This window comes from Thamnophis elegans, chromosome 13 (genome assembly GCF_009769535.1).
Source record: "Thamnophis elegans isolate rThaEle1 chromosome 13, rThaEle1.pri, whole genome shotgun sequence".
Taxonomy (NCBI): domain Eukaryota; kingdom Metazoa; phylum Chordata; class Lepidosauria; order Squamata; family Colubridae; genus Thamnophis; species Thamnophis elegans.
In genome coordinates, this window is record NC_045553.1 from 16815308 (window position 1) to 16837478 (window position 22171).

At 40.7% G+C, this 22171-nt stretch overlaps 1 protein-coding gene across 3 annotated transcripts in view; it reads right to left on the reverse strand.

Annotated features, from left to right (window-relative positions):
- The window catches only part of SPPL3 (signal peptide peptidase like 3), a 171844-nt gene that overhangs the window by 126073 nt on the left and 23600 nt on the right, over positions 1 to 22171 (reverse strand). Inside the window, exons 1-3 of one of the 3 annotated variants that reach the window (XM_032230089.1) lie at positions 15355 to 15377; positions 9291 to 9371; positions 8294 to 8419 (exon numbers count right to left, since the gene is read on the reverse strand). Coding sequence is in view for 1 of the 3 variants with exons in the window: in XM_032230087.1 (XP_032085978.1) it covers positions 3315 to 3337 (23 nt within the window). In the remaining 2 variants the exon portion in view is untranslated. Of the gene's footprint in view, positions 1 to 3314; positions 3672 to 8293; positions 8420 to 9290; positions 9372 to 15354; positions 15378 to 22171 lie in introns of those variants that run through there. The other 2 variants (XM_032230088.1, XM_032230087.1) reach the window with 2 other exon arrangements.

Here is a 22171-nt window from a genome sequence, read left to right on the forward strand (position 1 = left end):
GGAGGGCTCTGAGGATTACCTCAGGAGAACCAGGCCAAACAGGAAATCCGAAGCCCTGTTTGTCTCCTTCCAACCAGGATCCCTGGGTAATAAGGTAACTTCCACCACTATCGGCAGGTGGCTGCGAACCTGCATTGCCACTGCTTACCAATCGCAGGGGTTACAGACACCAAATCATATCACAGCCCACTCCACACGGAGTGCAGCCACATCCACGGCCTGGGCCACACAAGCATCCCTGGCCGAAATCTGCAGGGCAGCCACGTGGGCATCCCCCTCTCCCTTTGTTAGGAACTATAAGTTGGACTCCTTTGCCTCGGCAGAGGCCTCGTTCGGCCGCAGGGTGTTGCAGGCGGTTCACAGGGCAGGACCCGTGCCTCAACAGGCCTGAGTGGGGGACATATGGCCTCAGGGATCTCCCTCCCTAGGGACGTGCAGGCTTTGGTACGTCCCATTCTGGATACTCCTCCCCTCTCACTATGGAGAAAGGGCGTTGGTACTTACCTGATACGCCTCTTCTCATAGTGGGGGGAGGAGTATCCAGTCCTTCCCTGACTATGCTTGTACAACTAAGTGTTATGTTCATTGTTTATATTGTTATTTAATTATTGATGTTGAAGACAATAAAAGCAAAAAAACTGAATCAAGAGTCTGGAGCGAATGATGCAACGAGTCGGAGAGCTCTTCGTCATAAAACTGGGCAGGCTCACTTCCAGGGGGCGGAGCCCAAAGAGCTTATCTGACTCAAACCAATCACGAGAGGATAAGGTCAACCCATTCTGGATACTCCTCCCCCCACTATGAGAAGAGGCGTATCAGGTAAGTACCAACGCCCTATCTATTGACTATAACCAGTCTACATGCTTGCTGACTTCTTCGTAGAAGCCATGTTGGTTTTTTAGAGCAAACTTTTACTGCCTCTTCAATAATGCTTTTTATCATTTACTTAGAAAGAATACTATAGGCCAGCCAATCCTGCCTCCTCCCTACATCCTTTTAAAACCTGGAGTTAATGATTTTTGAGTTTTCACAAAAAGATGTCAACTGTAGACAGAAACAGAATAACTCTTTACGAATTTCCAAGTGGATATTGTTGTGACAATATATTTTTTAATTTATCAACTGAGAACCGATTTGGGGTAGTGGTGAAAGCATCAGGCAGGAAACCAGGAGTCCATGATTCCTAGTCCTGCCTTGGACACAAAGTTGTGTGGGTGACCTTGGGCACTTTCTCTCAGCCCTAGGAAGGAGGCAATGGCAAATCACTTCTGAAAAAAACTTGCCAAGAAAACCACAGGGACTTGCTCAGGCAGTTCTCCAAGAATCAGATACAAGAAGAACAAATGAGGGAACCTTAGTGCTCCCTGTGCTTGGTTGCTTGTTTGAATCACCTGATGATGTTAGCTAGACATCTGCAAGAAAAGAAGTTCAGCCCCAAGGGCCCCTCATTTGAACCCTGATACACAAATATTCTCCTCAGTCGAAGAACAAATGCCATTAGTTAACATGGGAATTTAGGACTGAAATCTCAATTAGGATGTTAGCTACAGGTCATTTTAATTGGTATGTAATGGCCAAAACATAATATTTCAAGTCAAATATCAAGTATTTAGTTATCTCAATTTAACTATGATTAACTCTAACAGTTATACTCAGGTCAGTGGTATCACTGCCTCACAAGCATCCAACTTTGGAATTAAGCCTACATTGCACTAATTTTCAGACATGTGACATCAGTTTAATTTATTTATTTTTATCAATAACTAAGGCAGCAAACATACCTAATAATCTTTCCTCCACCTATTTTTCCCACAACATCCCTGTGAGGTGAGTTGGGCTAAAAGAGCAGCTGGCCCCAAGTCACTCAGTTTCCATGCCTAAAGCAGGACTACAACTCCCAATCTCCAGGTTTCTATCCTTAACCACTGGGCCAAAATGGCTCTAACCAAATAACTGATTCTAACCTTACAAAAAGATCACCAAAGGAATATGAAAGAACACCACTTAAGACAATAGCCATTCATACTTTTCCATTTACTGCTTTGTGTGAGAATCTTATATAGGAATACCAAATTCCCAACCTTACTTAAAAACATGGTGTAATATTATGTCCATTCACTTTCAAATAGACCCCACTAGATCTTAGCAGTTTCCACACATTACACTAAACAATATACCATCATTTACAAAGTACAATGCTTGGGTTTACAGGATCCAATCATCAAAATATATACCTACTGTTTTATCAATTGTTGTGCCATTTATCCAAATTTGATCTTTTAACAGGAATATTCTAAATATTCTAAACCACTGGGAATTTGTTGGACTATAGCAGTCTGTAAGATCAGTAAATAAATAATAAAATTAAGCTACCTTATGGCTTAGAGTGTGAACTGTAGTATGAATCATGCCTCTGCAAGAGTTCATCCTAAGAAGGCATTAACAGAAAGCACAGGGCTGCCTCTTCTCACAATTGCAGATTTCAGGGAGAACAGCCATTGTGAGGCATGGGCAAAGCTGCAGCAGCTCCCCTTTTATTCCCCACCCATCACACAAGCAAAGCAAAGTCTCCCCCACAACTAGACAACTGGCCAGGAGCCCCATCAGCATGACAATAAGAAAGCCCCGCTCTGTGATTAATCCCTTTCCCCTCCGAAAACGGCCTTCATCCACCGCTCAGCCTCTCCACACAAACCAACCTGTTCCTGGCGGAAGAGCAAGGAGGCACCTCGGAGGCTGCCCAGCCGTTGCCCAGAGAGGCAACGGAGGGACTCGGGGAGCAGCCCGGCGCGAGGCGCCTGCAGGTGGGATGCTCTGCTGCTCCAAGGCCGGAGAGAGGAGACGGCTGCAGCATCCCGGACTTTTATCAGATGTTCACCCAGCGGGGTTCCCAAGCCTCTCTGGCAACACGGCACACACACACACACACACACACACAGAGGCGCGCGCGCGAGGCCTCCTCCTCCATCTTCCACCCCCCCCCACTGAGCGCCCCCCAATCGGCCACTTTTTAGGCCAACAACAGGCCCCGAGGCTGGATCGGGGGGGGGGGGAAGCGCCCATGACCGAGACCCCCCGCAGACCCCCCAGGTGGGCGCCTCCAGGTACGCCCCAGTCCCCACCCCGAGCGCCGGGGAGAGGAGGGGGGGTCGCTCGGCTCCTTTTCCCTCAGGGGGACAAAAGCTCCCAGGCCGGAGGAACCCGGGCCGCCCCCCCCCCGGAGCGCGGCGCCTCAGCAGCTCCGGGCGGCCGAGAAGGGAAGACTCGAAGCGGGCTCGACCAGCGGGGCTCCCGGGGGCGGCGACGGCGCTCACCAGGAGTAGGTCTGCTCCGCCATGGCGCCGGCCCTTCTCCTCGTCGTCCTCGTCGTCCTCCCGCTGCCGCTCTCGGCTCCCTCCGCGTCTCGCGCTCAGCGGCGGCCCGGCTGCGGCTCCCGGCCCATCCTGGCGGTGATGGCGGCGGCGGCTGGGAAGGCGGTCCCCGCCCAGGCGGAGGCGGCGAAGCCTCAGCGGCGGCCGCGCCGCACAGACCCAGCTGCGCTCCAGCGCCGGCGGGCGCGCCTCATAACCGAGCGGGAGAGCGGCGGCGGCGGCGGCGGGAACGGAGCGGGCCGGGCGAGCTCCAGAGGGGGAGGCCGCTCGCTCGCTCGCTCGCTCGTTCTTGCGCGGAGGGGGCGGGCGCGAGGCGGGGCGGAGGCGCGTCGCACGCACGCACGCACGCTCTCCGCGGGAGCCGGCGGCACGTCACGTGGCCCAAACAGGCTCACGTGCCTCGGCGCCTCGCATCGGGGAAGCCAGCGGCGCCTGGCGGAGAAAGGGACGAGCGAGAAGGCACCGGCCACCCAGCTGCGCGTGCGCACCGTGCGGAGTCTCCTTGGCGGCCTTCTGCGCTTGCGTGGGTTCTTCCAGGCTTGCCCAAGGGGGAACGTGGGGAAGCCGAGTCGGGCCGGTCACCGGGCCGCCCATTGGGCTGCCCAGCGCAAGGAGCACCGGGGTTCCGCTATATCTCGCTTTCCGGGCAGTAGAATCGTCCTTCCTATGTCCAAACAAAGTCCAAGCCGTGTTCCTCACCCTGCTGGTTGGGGAATTCTGGGAGTTGAAGTCCCTCCCCTCTCAGGAGAAATGCGGAGGATGCCCAAAGGGATTTTGGCCGTTTGGAGACAGGCCGGAGAGCTGAGGAAGACCCCACCAGCCCCGGACGTCTCCCTACGCCTTTTCCATTGACTGGCATGTTTTCCTCCCATTCAGGGTTTTTCAGAAGTGCTTTGCCATTGCCTCCTTCCTAGGGCGGAAAGTGAGTGACTGGCTGGCCCAAGGTCTCCCAGCTCTGCCTGAGGGAGGACTAGAACTCGCGGCCTCCCAGTCTGTACGCTGACGATGCCTTAAACTGGCTCTCATTTACTGGATTGGTAGTCTGTAGCGAAATGGTACTGAAGGGCTCAGATTTGGCCTCAGGGGCAGTCGATGTGGAGAGCCCATTTGGCGCAATAGTTAAGGCACCAGGCTAGAAACCGGGAGACGGTGAGTTCTAGTCCTCCCTTAGGCACAAAGCCAGGTGGGAGACCTTGGGCCAGTCACTCTCCCTTAGCCTTGGGAAGTAGGTTGTCAGCTTCTGCTTTGCTGCTGCTTCAGCTGCCATGAAACGGGAGGGGGGGGGCGTGTATGTGGGAGGGTTTTAATTGATGTGCTGGAGGTCTGCTGCAGGAATGTTCTAGGATGTTCCAGTCGTTGGGGTTTATGCATCAACGGCCTTCACATTCCATCTTGGCCTGTCTTTTTGAAGTTATCTCACACCTGACATTTGAAGGACTTATGATTGGACTGGAGCTTTGATCCTAAGGGGGGGAACGGGCTTTGCCATATATCAATTGCTTTCGTGCCATATTATTCAGATCTTGCTTCACTACTGCTCGCTTACCATTTATAATTAGTAAAAGTACTTTGGATTTCCAACCCATGGAGTCTCTTGGTCTTCTTTCCTAATTATGGAATGGAGTGGGGCGTGACATAGGTAATGACTCACAACGCTTTTGAAAAATGTTTTCTTGATTAAATGTTTTTAGCCCTTGGTAAACCATTTATAAAGTTGCTGAGAGTCACCATATAAATTTAATAAATTATTATCCTAACATCAGTGGCTCTGCATCAGGCTGGAAGGAAGCGTCAGGTGGCATGCTGCAGGAATCTGTTGTCGGTCTGCAATTTATTACTAAATGACTTAGATGAGTTAGGAAATATGATTTATTTCATTTGCAGATGGACCCAATATTTTTCTTTGAAGTCATCTTTGGTTCATTAGAAGACAGTATCTAGTTTAAACTACAAGTAATCTTTATTTGGTCAATAACCAGCACAAAATAGAGACAAGTAGAAAATAAGTTTAAGATTAAGAGGATCTTGGGCTGTTGGAACAATAAATGGAAACCAGCAAAATGCATAGAAAAAAAAATAAAGGCATGGATATAGCATAGAACCTTTATGGTCAGCTGTACATGTCAAAGGGAATGTGAGTCAAAAGTGTGATCCCAGGAAATAAATACCATCCCAGGCTGTATCAACTGGTACTGATGCATTCCAATCCATACAGGGGTTTAAAACTCAGTATATTAATCCCTGATATTTCAGTCTTTGATAACAGAATAGCAGCAGTGCTGGACTGTGTATAGTGCATCACACAAAAAGCATCTAAGTCCGGAATTCTGCCCATGGAATTCTGCCACAAGGACAGGCCCAGCCTGAGTGGTATCTAATCCAGGGATACAATCCAGCCTGGGGCTATATTTAATTCCTGGGATCACACTTTTGACACATTCTCTGACATCTACAGCTGACCATAAGGTTCCATACTATATCCATGCCTTTATTTCAAGCTTCAAGTCATTGGAAGCTTTCAAGAAGAGACTGGACTGCCATCTGTCAGAAATGGTGTTGGATCTCCTGCTGAGGAGGTTGCACTAGACTAGGCATCCTCAAACTACAGCCGGCAAACTGGATACAGCCTGCCAATGCAAAGTATCTGGCCCATGGAGTTGTGGGATGAAAAGCAGCTGCCAGCTTGTAAAAAGGTGCTTTAAAAGTCTTTAAAAACAACCTTTCAGATGTTTTTCACAGCCATGTGATCCAGGGCCAATGGGAAGGGGCTGCTTTTAAAGTAGCGCTTTAAAAGTGAGTGGGTGGGTGGGTGGGGGACATCTCCTAGCTTTTTCAAAATCAGCTGAAGTTGGCTAACACTAATTCAAATGCAACTGCAGTATAATGCCTGAAGGAAAATTCACCCACTGCTTTGATTCTTCCCATATATAAAGTACATCAACTAAATTGGTTGCTGAACAATTTTGGTAGATATTCATCTGTGTATCTCCACATGCCCAAGTGTGGCAAAAAGCAAATAAATTTGTGAATTCTCCTCGAGGCTTAAAAGACCTTTAGCCCTGTAATCCCAAATAAGCAGGCCCACACTTTCCATTGAATTAGTAATATATTTATGTTGGTTAAAATTGTTCTTCATTTTAGATATTGTCTTCTTTCATATTTTTTTGCAATACAAATGAAGAGATGTGCAGTGTTCATAGAAATTTGTTCATGTTTTTTTCAAACTATAGTCCGGCCCTCCCAACAGTCTGAGGGACCATTATCCCTCCTTAATTCACCCTTGGAGGCTATATGTGTGTATGTGTTGATTCTTGCCTTCTTCAATGTCTTTTAATGCCCATCTTGGGGGGGGGGGGTGTTAGTTGCAGTCTTAATTGGTGTAGTTCTCAGTCTGGTTTATTGTGTGGTCATCTGAAACAAGGTCAGGAGTTATTTTGAAGAAAATCCTGTTTGTTTTATTCTTTTTTTAATGACCTATTTTAAGGAGCCTGAAGCTGCTGTTGTAATGAAATTAGGCAAGTGGCAAGAAAGTTTGTGCTGCTTTTCCCTTTGGGGATGCTTTGCAAAACTTTGGGGTAAAGTGATTCCAAGTTGTTGGTCTTTTCTGATGCTGTATTATGTTGCCTTTGGTTTTGCTCTTATTTGTTTGTATGATTTTAAGTTGGTTAGCCCCCAAAAGTCATATTTGCCATATAAAAAACTTAATTTGCCAAACATTTCAGTGATCAGGCTGCTTAGACTAAATGACTTCTAAAGCATCTTCCAACTGCACAATTCATCCTTGAGCTCACCAGGCCATAACCACAGCTTTGCTTATGTTGTTGCTGTTTGTGAGGAGATCAGAACAATTAACCAGTGGAACAACTTGCCTTTAGAAGTTGAAGGGGCTGGAGAATTTCAAGAAGAGACTGGACAGCCACTTGTGTGAAATGATCTAGGGTCTCCTGCTTGAGCAGGGGGCTGGACTAGAAGACCTCAAAAATCCCTTCCAACTATGTTATTCTATCTTCCATGTTCTAAATCAATTCCTTCCAAGTCCTAGCCAGGTTTTGTTTGCCTTCCTAAATCCCAATAAGGTTGGGGCAAGTCAAATCTTGAGACTATTTCAGAGAATGGAGGCAGTGATTAAAAAAAAGACTGCCAACACATTGTAGCTAACATTCTTTAGAAGAGGGATGAAGTCCCTTCTGCAATCTAATAGCACAAGTCAAAGATGACAACCAACACCTTGAATTTTTCCCCAGAGGTGAACAGGTAAGCCTTGCAAGTCTCAAGCAGTTGTGTTTCATGGACGAATGCGCAGCCAGCTGCAGTTTCCAAGTGATCTTCTGTTAGGCCTAAAGCCAAGAATGATGATGATTCAGTGATGATTCTTCCAAGCTGAATTCTTTATTATTTTGTGACTATAGATAAAATCTTGCCAGATTGAGGATTCTACTTTCTGTATCTACCACATATTCTGGGAAGAGTTTGTAAGTAAGTATCTGACAAATTTTTAATAGAATATTTTCTTTTGTCTTACAACATGAGATGTATAATTGTGAACGCAGCAAGATTTTTCAAAATGAGAAAAGAAAGGAAAAGAAAGAATTTCAGCAAATGAAAGGCCACGAGTGGGTTTACCTCTTTGATTAAAAAAAAAAACCCTAACGTTTGTTTTAAATTGCACACTGTAAAAATATCTAATTTACTATCATGCTTAGAATTTGTATATCTATAAGCCAACAGGTAAACTTAACGTGTCTGAGAAAGATTAGGAAAAATTATTCCCTATTTTGCTATCAACTACCACCCTTATCCCTTGCCACCCCATGAGGTGATCCCTTTGACCAGCTGAGCATATCTCTCAGCAGCCCCAAAATACATCCAGAGAAGTGCAGCCCTCAGCAGATGAAAACACGCTTGTATCTGGCACAGAATACCTGTCTCCTCATGGTCCCATCCAAACATCCATCCCAGTCTGTGAGAACACATGTAGCATGAGTGGAGGGCCTTCATGTTTTTTTTCCAAAGAATTAAAGTGGTCAGTTGTCATCAGTTAAGCTGAACTGAGGAATGAAGGAAAATTGGATTCAGAATCCAGTAGCTTTGGTTATTTTTTAAATAAATTTAATTTATTTTATGCTTTCACAGTTAAGAAAACAATCTTTAATCTTAATGAAAAAATAAAGAATGATCAAGGCAATATATCACAAGCAAATAACAAAGGTGATGGTAAATGGAGATACGACAGAGAACTTTAATATATTAAAAAAAGGCACAAGACAAGGATGTCCACTATCCCCTTTACTATTTATATTGACATTGGAAGTGTTAAACATAAATATTAGACAAGACATAGAAATTAAAAGTATGGAAATAAAAAAAGAAAAATATGTTACAGGCATTTACAGATGATTTGTTTTTTATCCTGTAAGATCCACAAGAAACTGGACCCAAAATAATTTTAAAAATAGATAATATGGTGAAGTTGCAGGACTGAAAATAAATAATGAAAACTTAAATATACAGATACACAGAAAAAAGAGCTAATGAAGAGGATAGGCATTCAGATAGTCAAGAAAGTTAAATATTTAGGAATTCAACTAATGGCAAGGTGTGTAACTATTAAAGAAGATAACTACTATAAACTGGTGCAACAAATCAAAACAGATTTGGAGAACTGGAAAAATCTGGAACTGTCGTTGGGAAGAATAGCTACTATAAAATTGAATATCTTGCCGAGATTATTATATTTTTTTCAAACAATACAAATAAAACTGGGAAAAATACTTTGAAGAATTAAATAAAACAATATTAAGATATATTTGGCGAGGGAAAAAAGCAAGGATAAGTTTGAAAATATTGCAAGATTCTAAAAACAGAGGGGGGGGTTGGGCTGCCAGGTTGGGAACTGTACTATCAGGCTTTGGTGCTTACCTTGGATAAAAGAATGGATTGGTTTGAGGCACAAAGGATTGTTGACTTCAGAGGGACATGATCTCCAATTGGGCTGGCATGCTTTTTATGGTATGGAAAAAAAACAAAATACATAAGAATTTCCAAAGACATTACATTAGAAACACATTATTATTATGGGAGAAAATTAAAGAACATCACTATTTGAAAATACCAGTCTGGCTCTCCACAATGGAGGCATTGATTCATCCAAATGTTATTGATATGGAAAATATTAATAGATATAAAGACATTCTGAATGAAAAGGGGGAACTTAAAACTAAACAGGAACTAAGTGGTCAAGGGATTGATATAACGTGGCCACAAGTGCAGATACAATCCCGATATGAGAAGGATGCTAAAAGTATGGTTTCTATAAAGAACTAACAGAATTAGATCAGATATTAACAGGGATAGATGAAAAACTAATTAAAAAATATAGCAATTTGTTAAGTATCAAGATGGAAGCTGAGCAAGTAAAGGAGACAATGATAGTATGGGACTAAAAATTTTGGTTATCCAATTGAGTTAGATAAATGGCAGAAACTATGGGACAGAGATTATAAATTAAGGATGTCAACTGCATATAAATGAAATATTTAGGTTAGCAAAGATTTTTAAGGATATGGCCGCAAAATGTTGGAAATGCTATCAGATACCTAGTTTATACTATCTTATGTGGTGGACATGCCCAAAAGCAAAGAAATACTGGACAAAAATACATACATGGTTTGAAAAAATTGTAAAGCAACATATTGATCTGAAACCAGAAATATTTTTGTTGGGCATTTTACTGGATAAGTACAGTAAGGGGAATGTATATCTGATTTTACATGCATTGACTGCAGCTAGAATTGTATTTGGCACAACAATGGAAAAGTGAAGAGATCCCTAGAGATGAAAATGTGATTAAAAAATATTAGAATGTGCAGAAATGGAAAGGCTAACACAATTAAGGAAAAAGAAGAAACTGAATACTTTTTGACCTGGGATTTATTTTATCAATGGTTAGTTGATAAAAACAGGACTTAGAAACAGGGAAAAATAAGGAAAGGATCAATGATATAAAGGGAGGTATGTTAAAATGGATAAGTAAACATTATTGTTATTATTATTTCTTTTATTCATTAAACATGAAACTCAGTCAACTGAACATTTAAAGATGTGTCACAAATACTATTGACTGGTACTAATAGTTGATAAGGGTTGCTGCCAGCGTCTTAGGTGTTAACCAAGTATCTTCTTAAAATATATGTTGTTCCTAGTAGCACACTTTTTTGCAGTTCTGCTAATTTTATTGCAGGAAGCTGCAATTTCTTTATGTGTTTTGTAAAATTCTTGGACAAGTGCCCCAATGACAATGGATATCACTGTTACATGTTTCATCCATAGCTGTGTAGTTTTGATTGCCAGGTCGCAATATTTCGTGATTTTTTCCAGTTCTTCTTCAACTCTGGCATCTCCTGGTACAGAAATATAAATAAACTGTACGCTTCAGCACTCTAAAACTATGATATCTGGCATGTTGTGTTCCAAATGACGATCCATCTGTATTCGAAAGTCCCACAAGATCTTCACCTTCTCGTTTTGTTTTTTTTAAAATACGTTTATTTCCATTTCCATTTCATTTCATACAATCACATGTATACTGTGCATGACCGGGGCATATAACATTGAATAATAAACACAGCCCTCGCTTTCATAGACCATACCCCCCAAAATACAAACCCAATATGCCACCTTGACCCACCATACACCCTCTTTCACCCCCTCCAACTTACATTCTTCCTTCCAACATTCCCCTCTACTACCTACTTCCCCTCCCCCTCTATCGCTCCTCTCTCCCAATACATTCCCTCCCTTCCTTCTCCTCCTACCTCCAATCCTCTCTCCCACCCTCACTACCCCTCTTTCTTCTTTCACTCTACTCCTCCCTTCGGTGTATTTCTATTGTCTATCAATATATTCAGCTTGTCCTATTTTTACACTAACATTAAAAAGCCACAGTATACAAGTGCAATCATGTGCTTTGAGATCTAAGACATATTATATTTCCCCCCTCCCCCCTCCCCCTAAAACCCCACCTCCCTTCCCTCCCCCCGACTTCCCAGAGCCCGTACACGGTATAGCTTTTTAACAAACACAGTCTAAGGTATCTTAAAAACAAAGCAGAAGAAAAGGATCGAAAGGATCTCTGCGTTGAACTCAGCTTCTTACTGTTACCCAAACTTTAAACAGTTTAAGTTATTACTAATCTTAAGCATATGCTATCTGGAATTTCTTAGTCCCATATTTGCTTTGTGTATAGTCAATTCATTTTTTCCAGTCTCGTTTATATCTCTCGTTTGAGTGGTCTTTAAGGTATGCTGAGATTTTTGCCATCTCGGCTAAGTTTATAACTTTCAAAGTCCATTCTTGAGTTGTAGGTACGTCTTCCTTCTTCCAGTATTGCGCCACCAACAGTCTTGCTGCAGTTATTAGGTACAGAACCAAATTAGTCTCTACTGCTGTAAAATCAGTACATATACCTAGTAAAAATAACTGAGGGGTGAATTTTATCCTTCTTTTGAAGATATTTTGCATAATCCACCACAGTTTTATCCAAAATGCCTTAACTTTTCGACATGTCCACCATATATGAAAATATGTAGCATCAAGGGAACCACATCTCCAACATTTAGGCTGTACATTCGGATACATAGAAGCGAGCTTTTTGGGATCTAAATGCCATCTATAAAACATCTTATAAAAATTTTCTCTCAAGTTTTGTGCTTGTGTAAATTTCACATTTCTTACCCATATTCTTTCCCATGTGTCCAACATTATTGGTTCCTCAATATTCTGTGCCCATTTTATCATACAGTCTTTAATCAGTTCCGTTTCGGAATCCATCTGAATTAATACATTATATATCCTCTTTATATGCATTAAGCTTTGATCTCTTATTTGTTTAAACAAATTATCCTCAACTGTTTCAAAGCCAGTTTTTTGGTCTATTTTCCACCTAGCCTGTAATTGGCCATACTGAAACCATGTCTGAACTACCTTCTCCTCTTTAAGTGTCTCTAAAGATTTTAATTGTAACACCCCCCCTTCTGAAGTGAGAAGTTGTCTGTAAGTGGTTCTATCGTGTTTTTGTTCTATATTCATATTTTGAATTGCATGTCTAGGAATTGCCCACATGGGCAGCTTATCGTTTAGTCTGTGTTGATATTTTTTCCAGACCCGCAATAAAGCATTTCTTAGAATATGATTTTTAAAATTCTTATCTAATTTTTTGTTGAATAATAAATAAGCATGCCAACCATATACCAAATCATGTCCCTCGATATTCAATATTCTATCATTGGTTAAATGGGTCCAATCACTGATTGCAGATAATGCCACTGCATCATAATATAATTTTAAATTGGGTAATTTCAATCCTCCTCTTTCACGTACATCTTGCATTATTTTCATCTTTACCCTCGGCTTCTTTCCTGCCCATACAAATTTGTTGATACCCTTCTGCCATTCTAAAAGATTCGCATCTCTTTTAAGTATTGGTAACATTTGAAAAAGAAATAAAAATTTTGGTAAGATGTTCATTTTTACTGCCGCTATCCTACCCAGCAAGGATAGATGCAATTTCTCCCACCTTTTCATCTCCGTCTGTATACTATGCCAAAGTGGTTCATAATTATGCTTGTATAATTTCCCATTTGAACTTAGAATATTAACTCCAAGGTATTTGACTTTCTTAACTACCTCACATCCTAGCATCGCTCCTAATTCTTCCTTTTGTTTAGTATCCATATTTATGGCTAATATTTTAGTTTTTCCTAAATTTATTTTAAAGCCAGAGACTTGACCATATTGATTAATTGTATTCATTAAGATCGTACTGGATTCCTGCGGTTGTTCCAATATTATGACCAGATCATCCGCGAAGGCGCGGACTCTGTATTCTTGCTGTCTAATCTTGATCCCTTTTAAACCATCCAGGCCCCGTATTTAATTCAGCAATACTTCCAAAGTTATAATGAACAATAGTGGGGACAAAGAACAGCCCTGTCTTGTACCTTTTTCAATTTGAAAGGAGTCTGTTAAACTTCCATTGACTATGATTTGGGCTGTTTGCTGCTGATATATTGCAACAATTGACCGTAAAAGACTATCTCCTATCTGCATTTTTTGCAATATCTTCAACAGGAATTGCCAATTAACTCGATCAAAGGCCTTCTCAGCATCCAAAAATATGAGTGCGGCAGGGATTTGATTATTCTTTCCCAAGTATTCTAAAGCATTAATGATTAATCTAACATTGCTCTTCATCTGCCTCCCCTGTATAAAGCCTGTTTGGTCGGTATGTATCAATTGTTGAATAACCACCATTAACCTATTTGCTAATACTTTAGTAAAAATTTTATAATCTACATTAAGTAATGAGATAGGTCTATAATTTTTTGGCTGGGTAGTATCTTGATCTTCTTTGGGTATCAACGATATAAACGCTGTCTTCCATGATGGGGGCACTTTACCTTCCGATTGAATTTTATTAAATAATTCTCTAAGAGGTTCTACCATTTCTAACTGTAAGTTTTTATAATAAACCGCTGTTAAACCATCTGTACTTGGTGCTTTCCCTAACTTTAGTTGTTTGATTACCTGCAGGATTTCCCCAGAGGTTATTGGTTGGTTCAACTTTTGCCTGTATTCTTCTCTAACTAGGGGGATTTTCTCTTTATCTAAATATTTATCTATGTCTAAACCCCTAATTTTGTCCTCCTTGTACAGTTCTGTATAAAATTCTCGAAATGCCTTTTGAATCTCCTCCTTCCCTCTATAACGCAATTTGGATACGTTTCGATTTTTTCTTTTTTTCCTAATCTGGTAAGCCAACCACCTGCCGGGTTTATTTGCATTGCAGAAAGTATTGTGTTTTGCATATAATAAACTGGTGGCTACCTGGTCAGAAATCAGCATATCGAATTGGGATTTTAATATGGAGATTGCTTCCTTAGCCTTTATATCACCTGGATTTAATGTTAGTTCCAACTCTTTCCCTTTAATTTCCTCTTCCAATTCTTTTCGTTTTTGCCCTTGTTTGTGTCTATGTATTTTGTTTATATTCATCAATACTCCTCTCATATACGCTTTGCTTGCATCCCATACATATTCCATAGATGTACCCTTATTCATGTTAAGAACAAAGTATTCGGATAACAACTTTTTACAATCATTAATATACTTTTCATATCTAAATAAATTTTCATTCAACCTCCAAGACCTTCTTGCCTGCACTACCCTTCCCAGTTCCATCCAAACTGGGTTATGATCCAAAAGAACCCTCGCCGCAATCTTTGTCTTCTTCACCCTAGAAAGTAAATCATTAGTAATTAGGATGAAATCAATCCTTGAAAGAGATTGATGTCTATCAGAAAAAAAGGTGTAGTCATATTCCTCTGCATTCCTTTCGCGCCAAACATCTCGCAATTCGAAATCGTCCATCATATCAAAAAAAGATTTGGGTAACTTAGCTCGGATTTTGGTGTTCGGGCGAGATGTCTTCTTATCTCTTTTAGTGTCAATGACGCCATTCCAGTCACCCAATAGTATACAAGACTTAAAGTCCCACTGTACTAATTTGGCATGAAGATTTCTATGAAATCCATCTTGCTGTTGATTAGGAGCATAAATTCCCAAAAGTAATGTCTTTTTCCCTTCTAAGATTATATCTAGTGCAATATATCTTCCAAAGGGATCTGCTTCAATCAGCTTGGCTTTAATGTCTTTTCTTAAGTATATAACTATGCCATTTTTCTTTTCAGTGGCAGAGGTCACAAAATGTTGACCAAGTTTGGGGTTAAACAAGTATTTTTGATCAGTTGTTTTGATATGAGTTTCTTGCAAGCAAATTATATCATTCTTAAACTGTTTGAGATAATGAAATATTTTCTTTCTCTTCTGTGGAGAGTTCAGTCCGTTAACATTCCATGTCAAAATCTTAGTTGTCATTTTTGGTTGCCTGAAGCTTTTTTAGAGCCTCCCGCATGGCTTGTCTCACCTTTGGTCTGGCTCCTCCCACGGCTTCTGAGCTTGTCGCTGTAACTCCTTGATCGATGGCCGGTGATTGTTGAGATTGTTGTGTTGTGGCTTGTTTTTCCATTTGTCTAGTAGTCGCACGGTTGGGTCTTTGTTCCCTGACCCCTTGCCCTTCCGGAAGGGGGAGATGGTACATTTTATCTGGTAGTTGTGTGGTTTGCTGTTTGCCTTGTCCTTCTCGTGGTCTTTCTCCATATCCAGATGATTCAGGGTGTCCCACCTTCAGAGTCTTATGATAGAAATCTCGAGCTTTCCATACAGAATTGAGACGGTATCTTTGCTTATCAAATGTAACTATGATACCAAATGGGACATCCCATCTATACTGTATCTGACGCTTTCTGAGCTCTTCCACCAAAAAAGCATAATCTCTCCTGGCTCTTAGCATTTGAGGTGGTATTTCCTTCAAGACAATCAAGTCCTGTCCGCCGATTTGAAGTCTGGTATTATAGGACTCTTGTAATATCATGTTTCTGAACTCTCTTGTAACAAAGTATATTACCACATCTCGGGGGAGTTGCTTCTGTTTTGCCGCCCACAAATTAACATGATAAATTTTGTCGATCTGCCAATCAAAATTGGATCCCGGTCTTCCCACCAGACAGTCAAAAGCCTCTGAAAACATCTGCTTTAAGTTCTCCTGCTTCTCTTCGCGCAGCCCCCTGACTCTTAATGCAAGCTCCATCTGCTTATACTGTATCATGATAATTTGTTTTTCAGCGTTTTCAACTTTTTGTTCCACCACTTCAGTTTTAGATGTCAAGTTAGTTTTAGCTTCATTAAGAACCTCTAAGTTATCTTCCATTCTGGAAACATATTCTGTCAGTACATTTACAATTCCCATCATATCCTCATTCATTTTAGTAATCTTAGTATCAAAGTTATCATATAAGACTTTTATCTCATTCCTTATTTCATCTCTGAATGCTCTGAAAGTTTCTAAATTCTGTTCTCTAGATTCTCTAAACATTTCCAAAAAGAATTCTTTCATTGGTACATCTCCACTAGGGGGCATAGAGGGCGGAGGCTGCAACTTTGTGCCAGGTATGGGGGACGTAGCTCTCGGCGGTAATTTTGCAGGATTTGGTTTTGATGCCATTATGTTTTGCTTTAAGCACTTAATCAAATTTTTCTAGCCCGCTGTGCAGCTTACAAAAAAAAAAGAATAATTCCTCCCTTTTTGCAAAGTTTACAGTAGGTTTCAAAAGATTAGCATTACGTCAAAACAGTTCAACAAAGAAAAAAAACTCTGTTTGGAATGTCTCTATATTAGCAAAAGAGTCTTTGAAAACTTTTAGAGATTGATAAGAGGAAATCTTCAAGGGAGTGGAACTAATTAATTTCTGAGAGGTTATTCCTTTGATTCTGTGCCAGGAAGTTAGAGATATACAAATGCGAAAGCTATAAGATCGCCATCTTGGGAGCAATTACACAAAGGAATTTTTTATAACGTTGAAGCTAGTATTTTGATAGGAAAAGCAAATAAAGTTCTCAGGTTCGAGCTCTGCTTGTATTAATTTCCATAACAAAGTTTCAAAAATTGTCCTAAGGGGGGCGGGGTCTCCTTGCCTTGTGCTGTAAAAAACAGCTGAGGTTTTCTGGCCGGAGTTAAATGACTCAGCCTTGGTTGTCTCTCCCCCTCCGTTCGCAGCCAAAAAAAAAACCCTGCAAACTTCAAAGAAGGCTCTTACCGACTGGGTCACTCTCTGCTTTTTTCTTGCCTGAAGAAAGAGATATCTACTGGATATTAAATAGATAACGAACCAGAAATCTGGGGGCAGCTCAATTAAGCCGCTGACGATGGCAAGGTCCCTCCCCAGAAGTCCAAGATCTTCACCTTCTCATTTTCAGTAACTTTTTCCACTTTCTGCTCCCAGGTAAGTCATATTTTTTACATAATGACCAGTGGATTAATTTAGCAACTCGGTCATGTCTAGCTTTGTAATTAGTTTATGCTATTTTGCTGCATTCACATATTAAATGTGGAACAATTTCGACTTTGTTGTTGCAAAGTCAGCAGTTTGGATTGTCAGTGGATTTTTGTATTTTCACTTTCATGGCATTAGTTTGTAGTGCTTGTTCTTGAGCAGTAAGTATTAAACCTTCCGTTTCTTTCTTGATGGTTTCCATCTTAAGCTATGTCAAGTTGTCATCACATTTTCCTTCAATGTTTTTCAAGTGCTGTCCATGCAAAGTTTTGGTTTTCCATCTATTTAATCTGTCATTCAGCTGTTTTTCCTTATGTTCTGCCTTTGTTTCTGTTGTTTTTATACTGTACTCCATTTTCACAGCCTGTAGCAATTTTTCTGTACTTTGGTTCACATAATCATACAAACATTGTTTTTATTCTTCTACAGTTTGATGCATTTGCAATAGCCCCCTGTCCCCTATTTTTCTTGGCAGATACAACCTGTTGATGTTACTTTGTGGATGTAAAGTGTGGTACATATTCAAAAGTTTGCGCGTTTTCCGGTCCAAGTTTTCCAGTTCAGCCAAAGTCCATTTGATTCCAACTGAGTAGTGTATCACTGGACTGCCCATGTATTAATGGCTTTAATTATGTTTCCAGCATTCAGCTTTGATTTTAATATTTTGCGGACTCTCCTGATATATTCTTTTTGCATTGAATCTTTGACTTTAGAGATGTTATCTGCTTCCAATATGCCTAGGTACTATTAGCCATCAACCCGATGACAGTGGGTATCACTGTTACATGTTTCATCCATAGCCATATAGTTTTGATGGACAGGTCGCGATATTTCATGATTTTTTCCCAGTTATTTTTCTTTGACTCTGGCATCTCCTGGTACAGAAATATAAATAAACTGTACGCTTCAGCACTCTAAAACTATGATATCTGGCATCTTGTGTTCCAAAAGACTATATATCTGTATTCAAAAATTCTGCAAGATCTTCACCGTCTCGTTTTCGGTAACCTTTTCCACTTTATGTTCCTATGGCTTTTCAGATACAGGTAGGGTGTATTATTATTGTTGTTATTGTTGTTGTTGTTATTATACAATTGTATCACAGCGGCCACTTGTTTCGCCGGATTTGGCATTGGTTACTAGTCGGGCCCCACCCAGGGGCCTAGGACGTCGTAACGTATTTTTGTAATATGCGTACAGATCCAAGCAATGCGGCTTTTTGCATTTGACTGATGGTGATTTTGTCAATTTTTAACTGTTTTAAATGTAATTCCAGTGCTTTTGGTATAGCACCCAGTGTGCCAATTACCACTGGAATTACCACTGCTGGTTTGTGCCATAGTCGTTGAATTTCGATTTTTAAGTCCTGGTATCTTGCGATTTTTTCATGTTCCTTCTCGGCGACCCTGCTATCACCTGGTATTGCGATGTCTATGATTGTGACCTTATTTTTCTCAACCAGTGTGATGTCTGGTGTATTATGCGCCAGTATTTTGTCGGTTTGTATACGGAAATCCCACAAGATCTTGACCATCTGATTTTCGGTGACTTTTTCAGGCTGATGTTCCCACCAGTTTGTTGCTGTTTTAATATTAAAATTTTTGCACAAATTCCAATGGATCATTTGTGCTACTGAATTGTGCCGCAATTTATAATCAGTCTGCGCGATTTTTTTACAGCAGCTAAGTATGTGATCAACAGTTTCATCAGCTTCTTTGCAAAGTCTGCATTTGGCATCATCAGAGGATTTTTCAATTTTGGCCTTAATGGCATTTGTGCGGATAGCTTGTTCTTGCGCAGCCAGGATTAGTGACTCTGTTTCTTTCTTTAATGTACCTGTTGTTAACCATAACCAAGTTTGTTCACTGTCCACTTTATCTTTTATTTTTTCCAGAAATTGGCCATGCAGTGCTTTGTTCTGCCAACTCTCCATTCTTGATTTTATCACATCTTTTCTGTATTCTTGTTTCGTCTGTTGGGCCTTCAGTAGATTTTTGTTCTTTACTTCGATTAATAGATGTTCTTGACTTTCTTTTAAATAATCAGCCAGTGCATGTTTTTCTTCTTCAACTGTTTGCTTCACTTGTAATAATCCTCTGCCACTTGATTTTCGGGGCAGGTACAGTCTATCAGTATCACCACGTGGATGTAAACTGTAGTGCATTGTCATTAGTTTCCTGGTTTTTCGGTCCAAAAGGTCCAAATCAGCTTGTGTCCAGTTAACTATACCAGCTGTGTATCTTATAACTGGTATTGCCCAGGTATTTATGGCCTTGATTGTATTTCCACCATTCAATTTAGATTTCAAAATTTTCCTAACTCTGTTGGTGTACTCTCGCCTGACAATAGTTTTTACTTCTCCATGCTTGATGTTATCCAACTGCAGAATGCCTAAGTATTTGTAGGCTTCATTTTCTTTGCATTTAATTAATTGGCCATTGGGCATTTCAATTCCCTCACATGCAGTGATTTTGCCCCTTTTTATGGATACAGTGGCGCATTTTTCCATGCCAAACTGCATTGAAATATCGGTGCTGAATACTCGGACTGTGTTTGTCAATGATTGGATTTCTATTTCTGACTTTCCATAGAGTTTCAAATCATCCATATATAGTAAATGCGAAATTTTTTCAGCTTCTTTGGCTGTTTGGTAGCCTAATTTCATTTTTTTAAAGATTACTGATAGTGGGATCATTGCGATGATGAAGAGAAGAGGTGAAAGTGAATCACCCTGGAAAATTCCTCGCTTGATATTAACCATTCTGTAGATCTCATTCCCTACTGCCAATTCAGTTCGCCATTGTTTCATCGCCTTTTCAGTAAAGGATGTAATATTTTTGCTAATGCCAGTTGTTTCTAAGCATTTTATGATCCAACTATGTGGCAGTGAGTCAAATGCCTTTTTGTAATCAATCCAGACCATATTCAAGTTCGTTTTTCTGTTCTTACAATTTTCTAATATCATTTTATCAATTAGAAGCTGATCTTTTGTGCCCCTGCTCCTTCTTTTATTGCCTTTTTGCTCTACTGGCAAGATGTTGTTTGTTTCCAAATAATCCATCATGTTATCTGCAATAATGCCTGTGAGTAATTTGAAGGTTGTTGGCAAGCATGTTATTGGTCTGTAGTTTTCAGGTGTTGTTCCTTTAGTTGCATCTTTCTGAATCAAGTATGTTTTTCCAGTTGTCAACCATTCATCAATTTGGCCCTTTTGTAAAATTTCATTCAGTTGCCTGGCCAATATTGCATGTAAACTGGTCAGATATTTGAGCCAGAAACCATGTAATTGGTCCTTTCCAGGTGATGTCCAATTCTTTACCTTTTTAACTCGATTTTTGACCATCTCAGTTGTTATTTCTAATACTTGCATTTGTTTGTTGCCAATGCTTTTCTCAAAGTCATGTATCCACTTTGCTTCCTTGTTGTAGTCCTTTGCATTTTCCCACAATTCTTTCCAGAATTCAACTGTGGCCTGTTTTTCTGGTTTTTCACTTTTGGTGTCACCATTCACATTAAGACTTTGATAAAAACGCCGTTGGTCTGATCGAAATTGCTGATTTTGTTTATATTGGATGATTCGTGCCTCATATCTTTCAATTTTTTTAGCTGTTGCTGTTATCTGCTGTTTTACAATCTCTACAGCTTCATTGATGTTTCTTGTATCCAATCTATATCGTCTGATTAGCCGATCTATGATTTTGTTGTTTTTAAGCCGTTGCTCATGCATGTTCTTTAAGTTACTAGCATCTGCCCTTAATTTTTTGATTTTTTGTTCTAAACGGATTTTCCACTTTGGCTTTGTTGCTTTTTCTGTTGTGTGACTAGGTACTTTAATTTTAATGCCTAGTTCATTAGTGACTATTACAGCTGCGCTGTACATTAACTGGTTTGTTTCCAAGATGGATCCCGGTTCAATTGTTGAAAACACTGCATTAACCATTTTCATGATAGGGGCCAAAATTTTCTTAGGCACAGTTTTTAGTGATGGTAAACGTTGCCTTTCCCCATTAAGCAGAAAATGCTCCATGATCTTATCCTTCAATTCTTTTTGTTTTTGAGTTAGTTCATCAGTTGGTTCAGTGATAACTGGTTCTAGTGGTGGTGATGTTATTTCCTCCCCGAGAGCTTCTTCTGGGAGTTCTACTATAATGTCTTTAGTTGTGTCTTGAATATCAGTTATTTCCGCTTGTGATATTGTTTTTTGGGTTTTGCAATTTGCCTGAATTTCCTCATGTTCAACTTCACTAAACACTTTATTCTGTATAATAAATCGCCTTTGATCTGCTAGTCGTTGTTCACTAACATTTGAATCTGGATATTGTTGTTTCCATAATTCATACATTCGCTTTAAATAGCCTCTTTTTTCTGGCTCTGAGTTGTAATAACAGGCCATTATGGCACGGTTTTCATCTGCACTATATTTTTGTCGTTTTGTTGGCTGGTCCACTTGTAGCCCACTTGTTGACGGATGTCCAGGGACCCCAACATCCGCCGCGGCCCTTGTTAACCCGCGCGACGACCGATGCGGTATGGAATTCTTATTTGTTTTTTTTCACCATATTGTATGGGTTGGCAGTTTTTTTTTTATGGGACCAGATGCCAACCTGACCCCAACCCTCCTCCTTTCTCATCCGGGCTTGGGACCGGCAACGGCGGAGTATTATTATTATTATTATTATACAATTGTATCACAGCGGCCAGTTGTTTCACCGGATTTGGCATTGGTTACTAGTCGGGCCCCACCCAGGGGCCTAGGACGTCGTAACGTATTTTCTTAATATGCGTGCAGATCCAAGCAGTGCGGCTTTTTGCATTTGACTGATGGTGATTTTGTCAATTTTTAACTGTTTT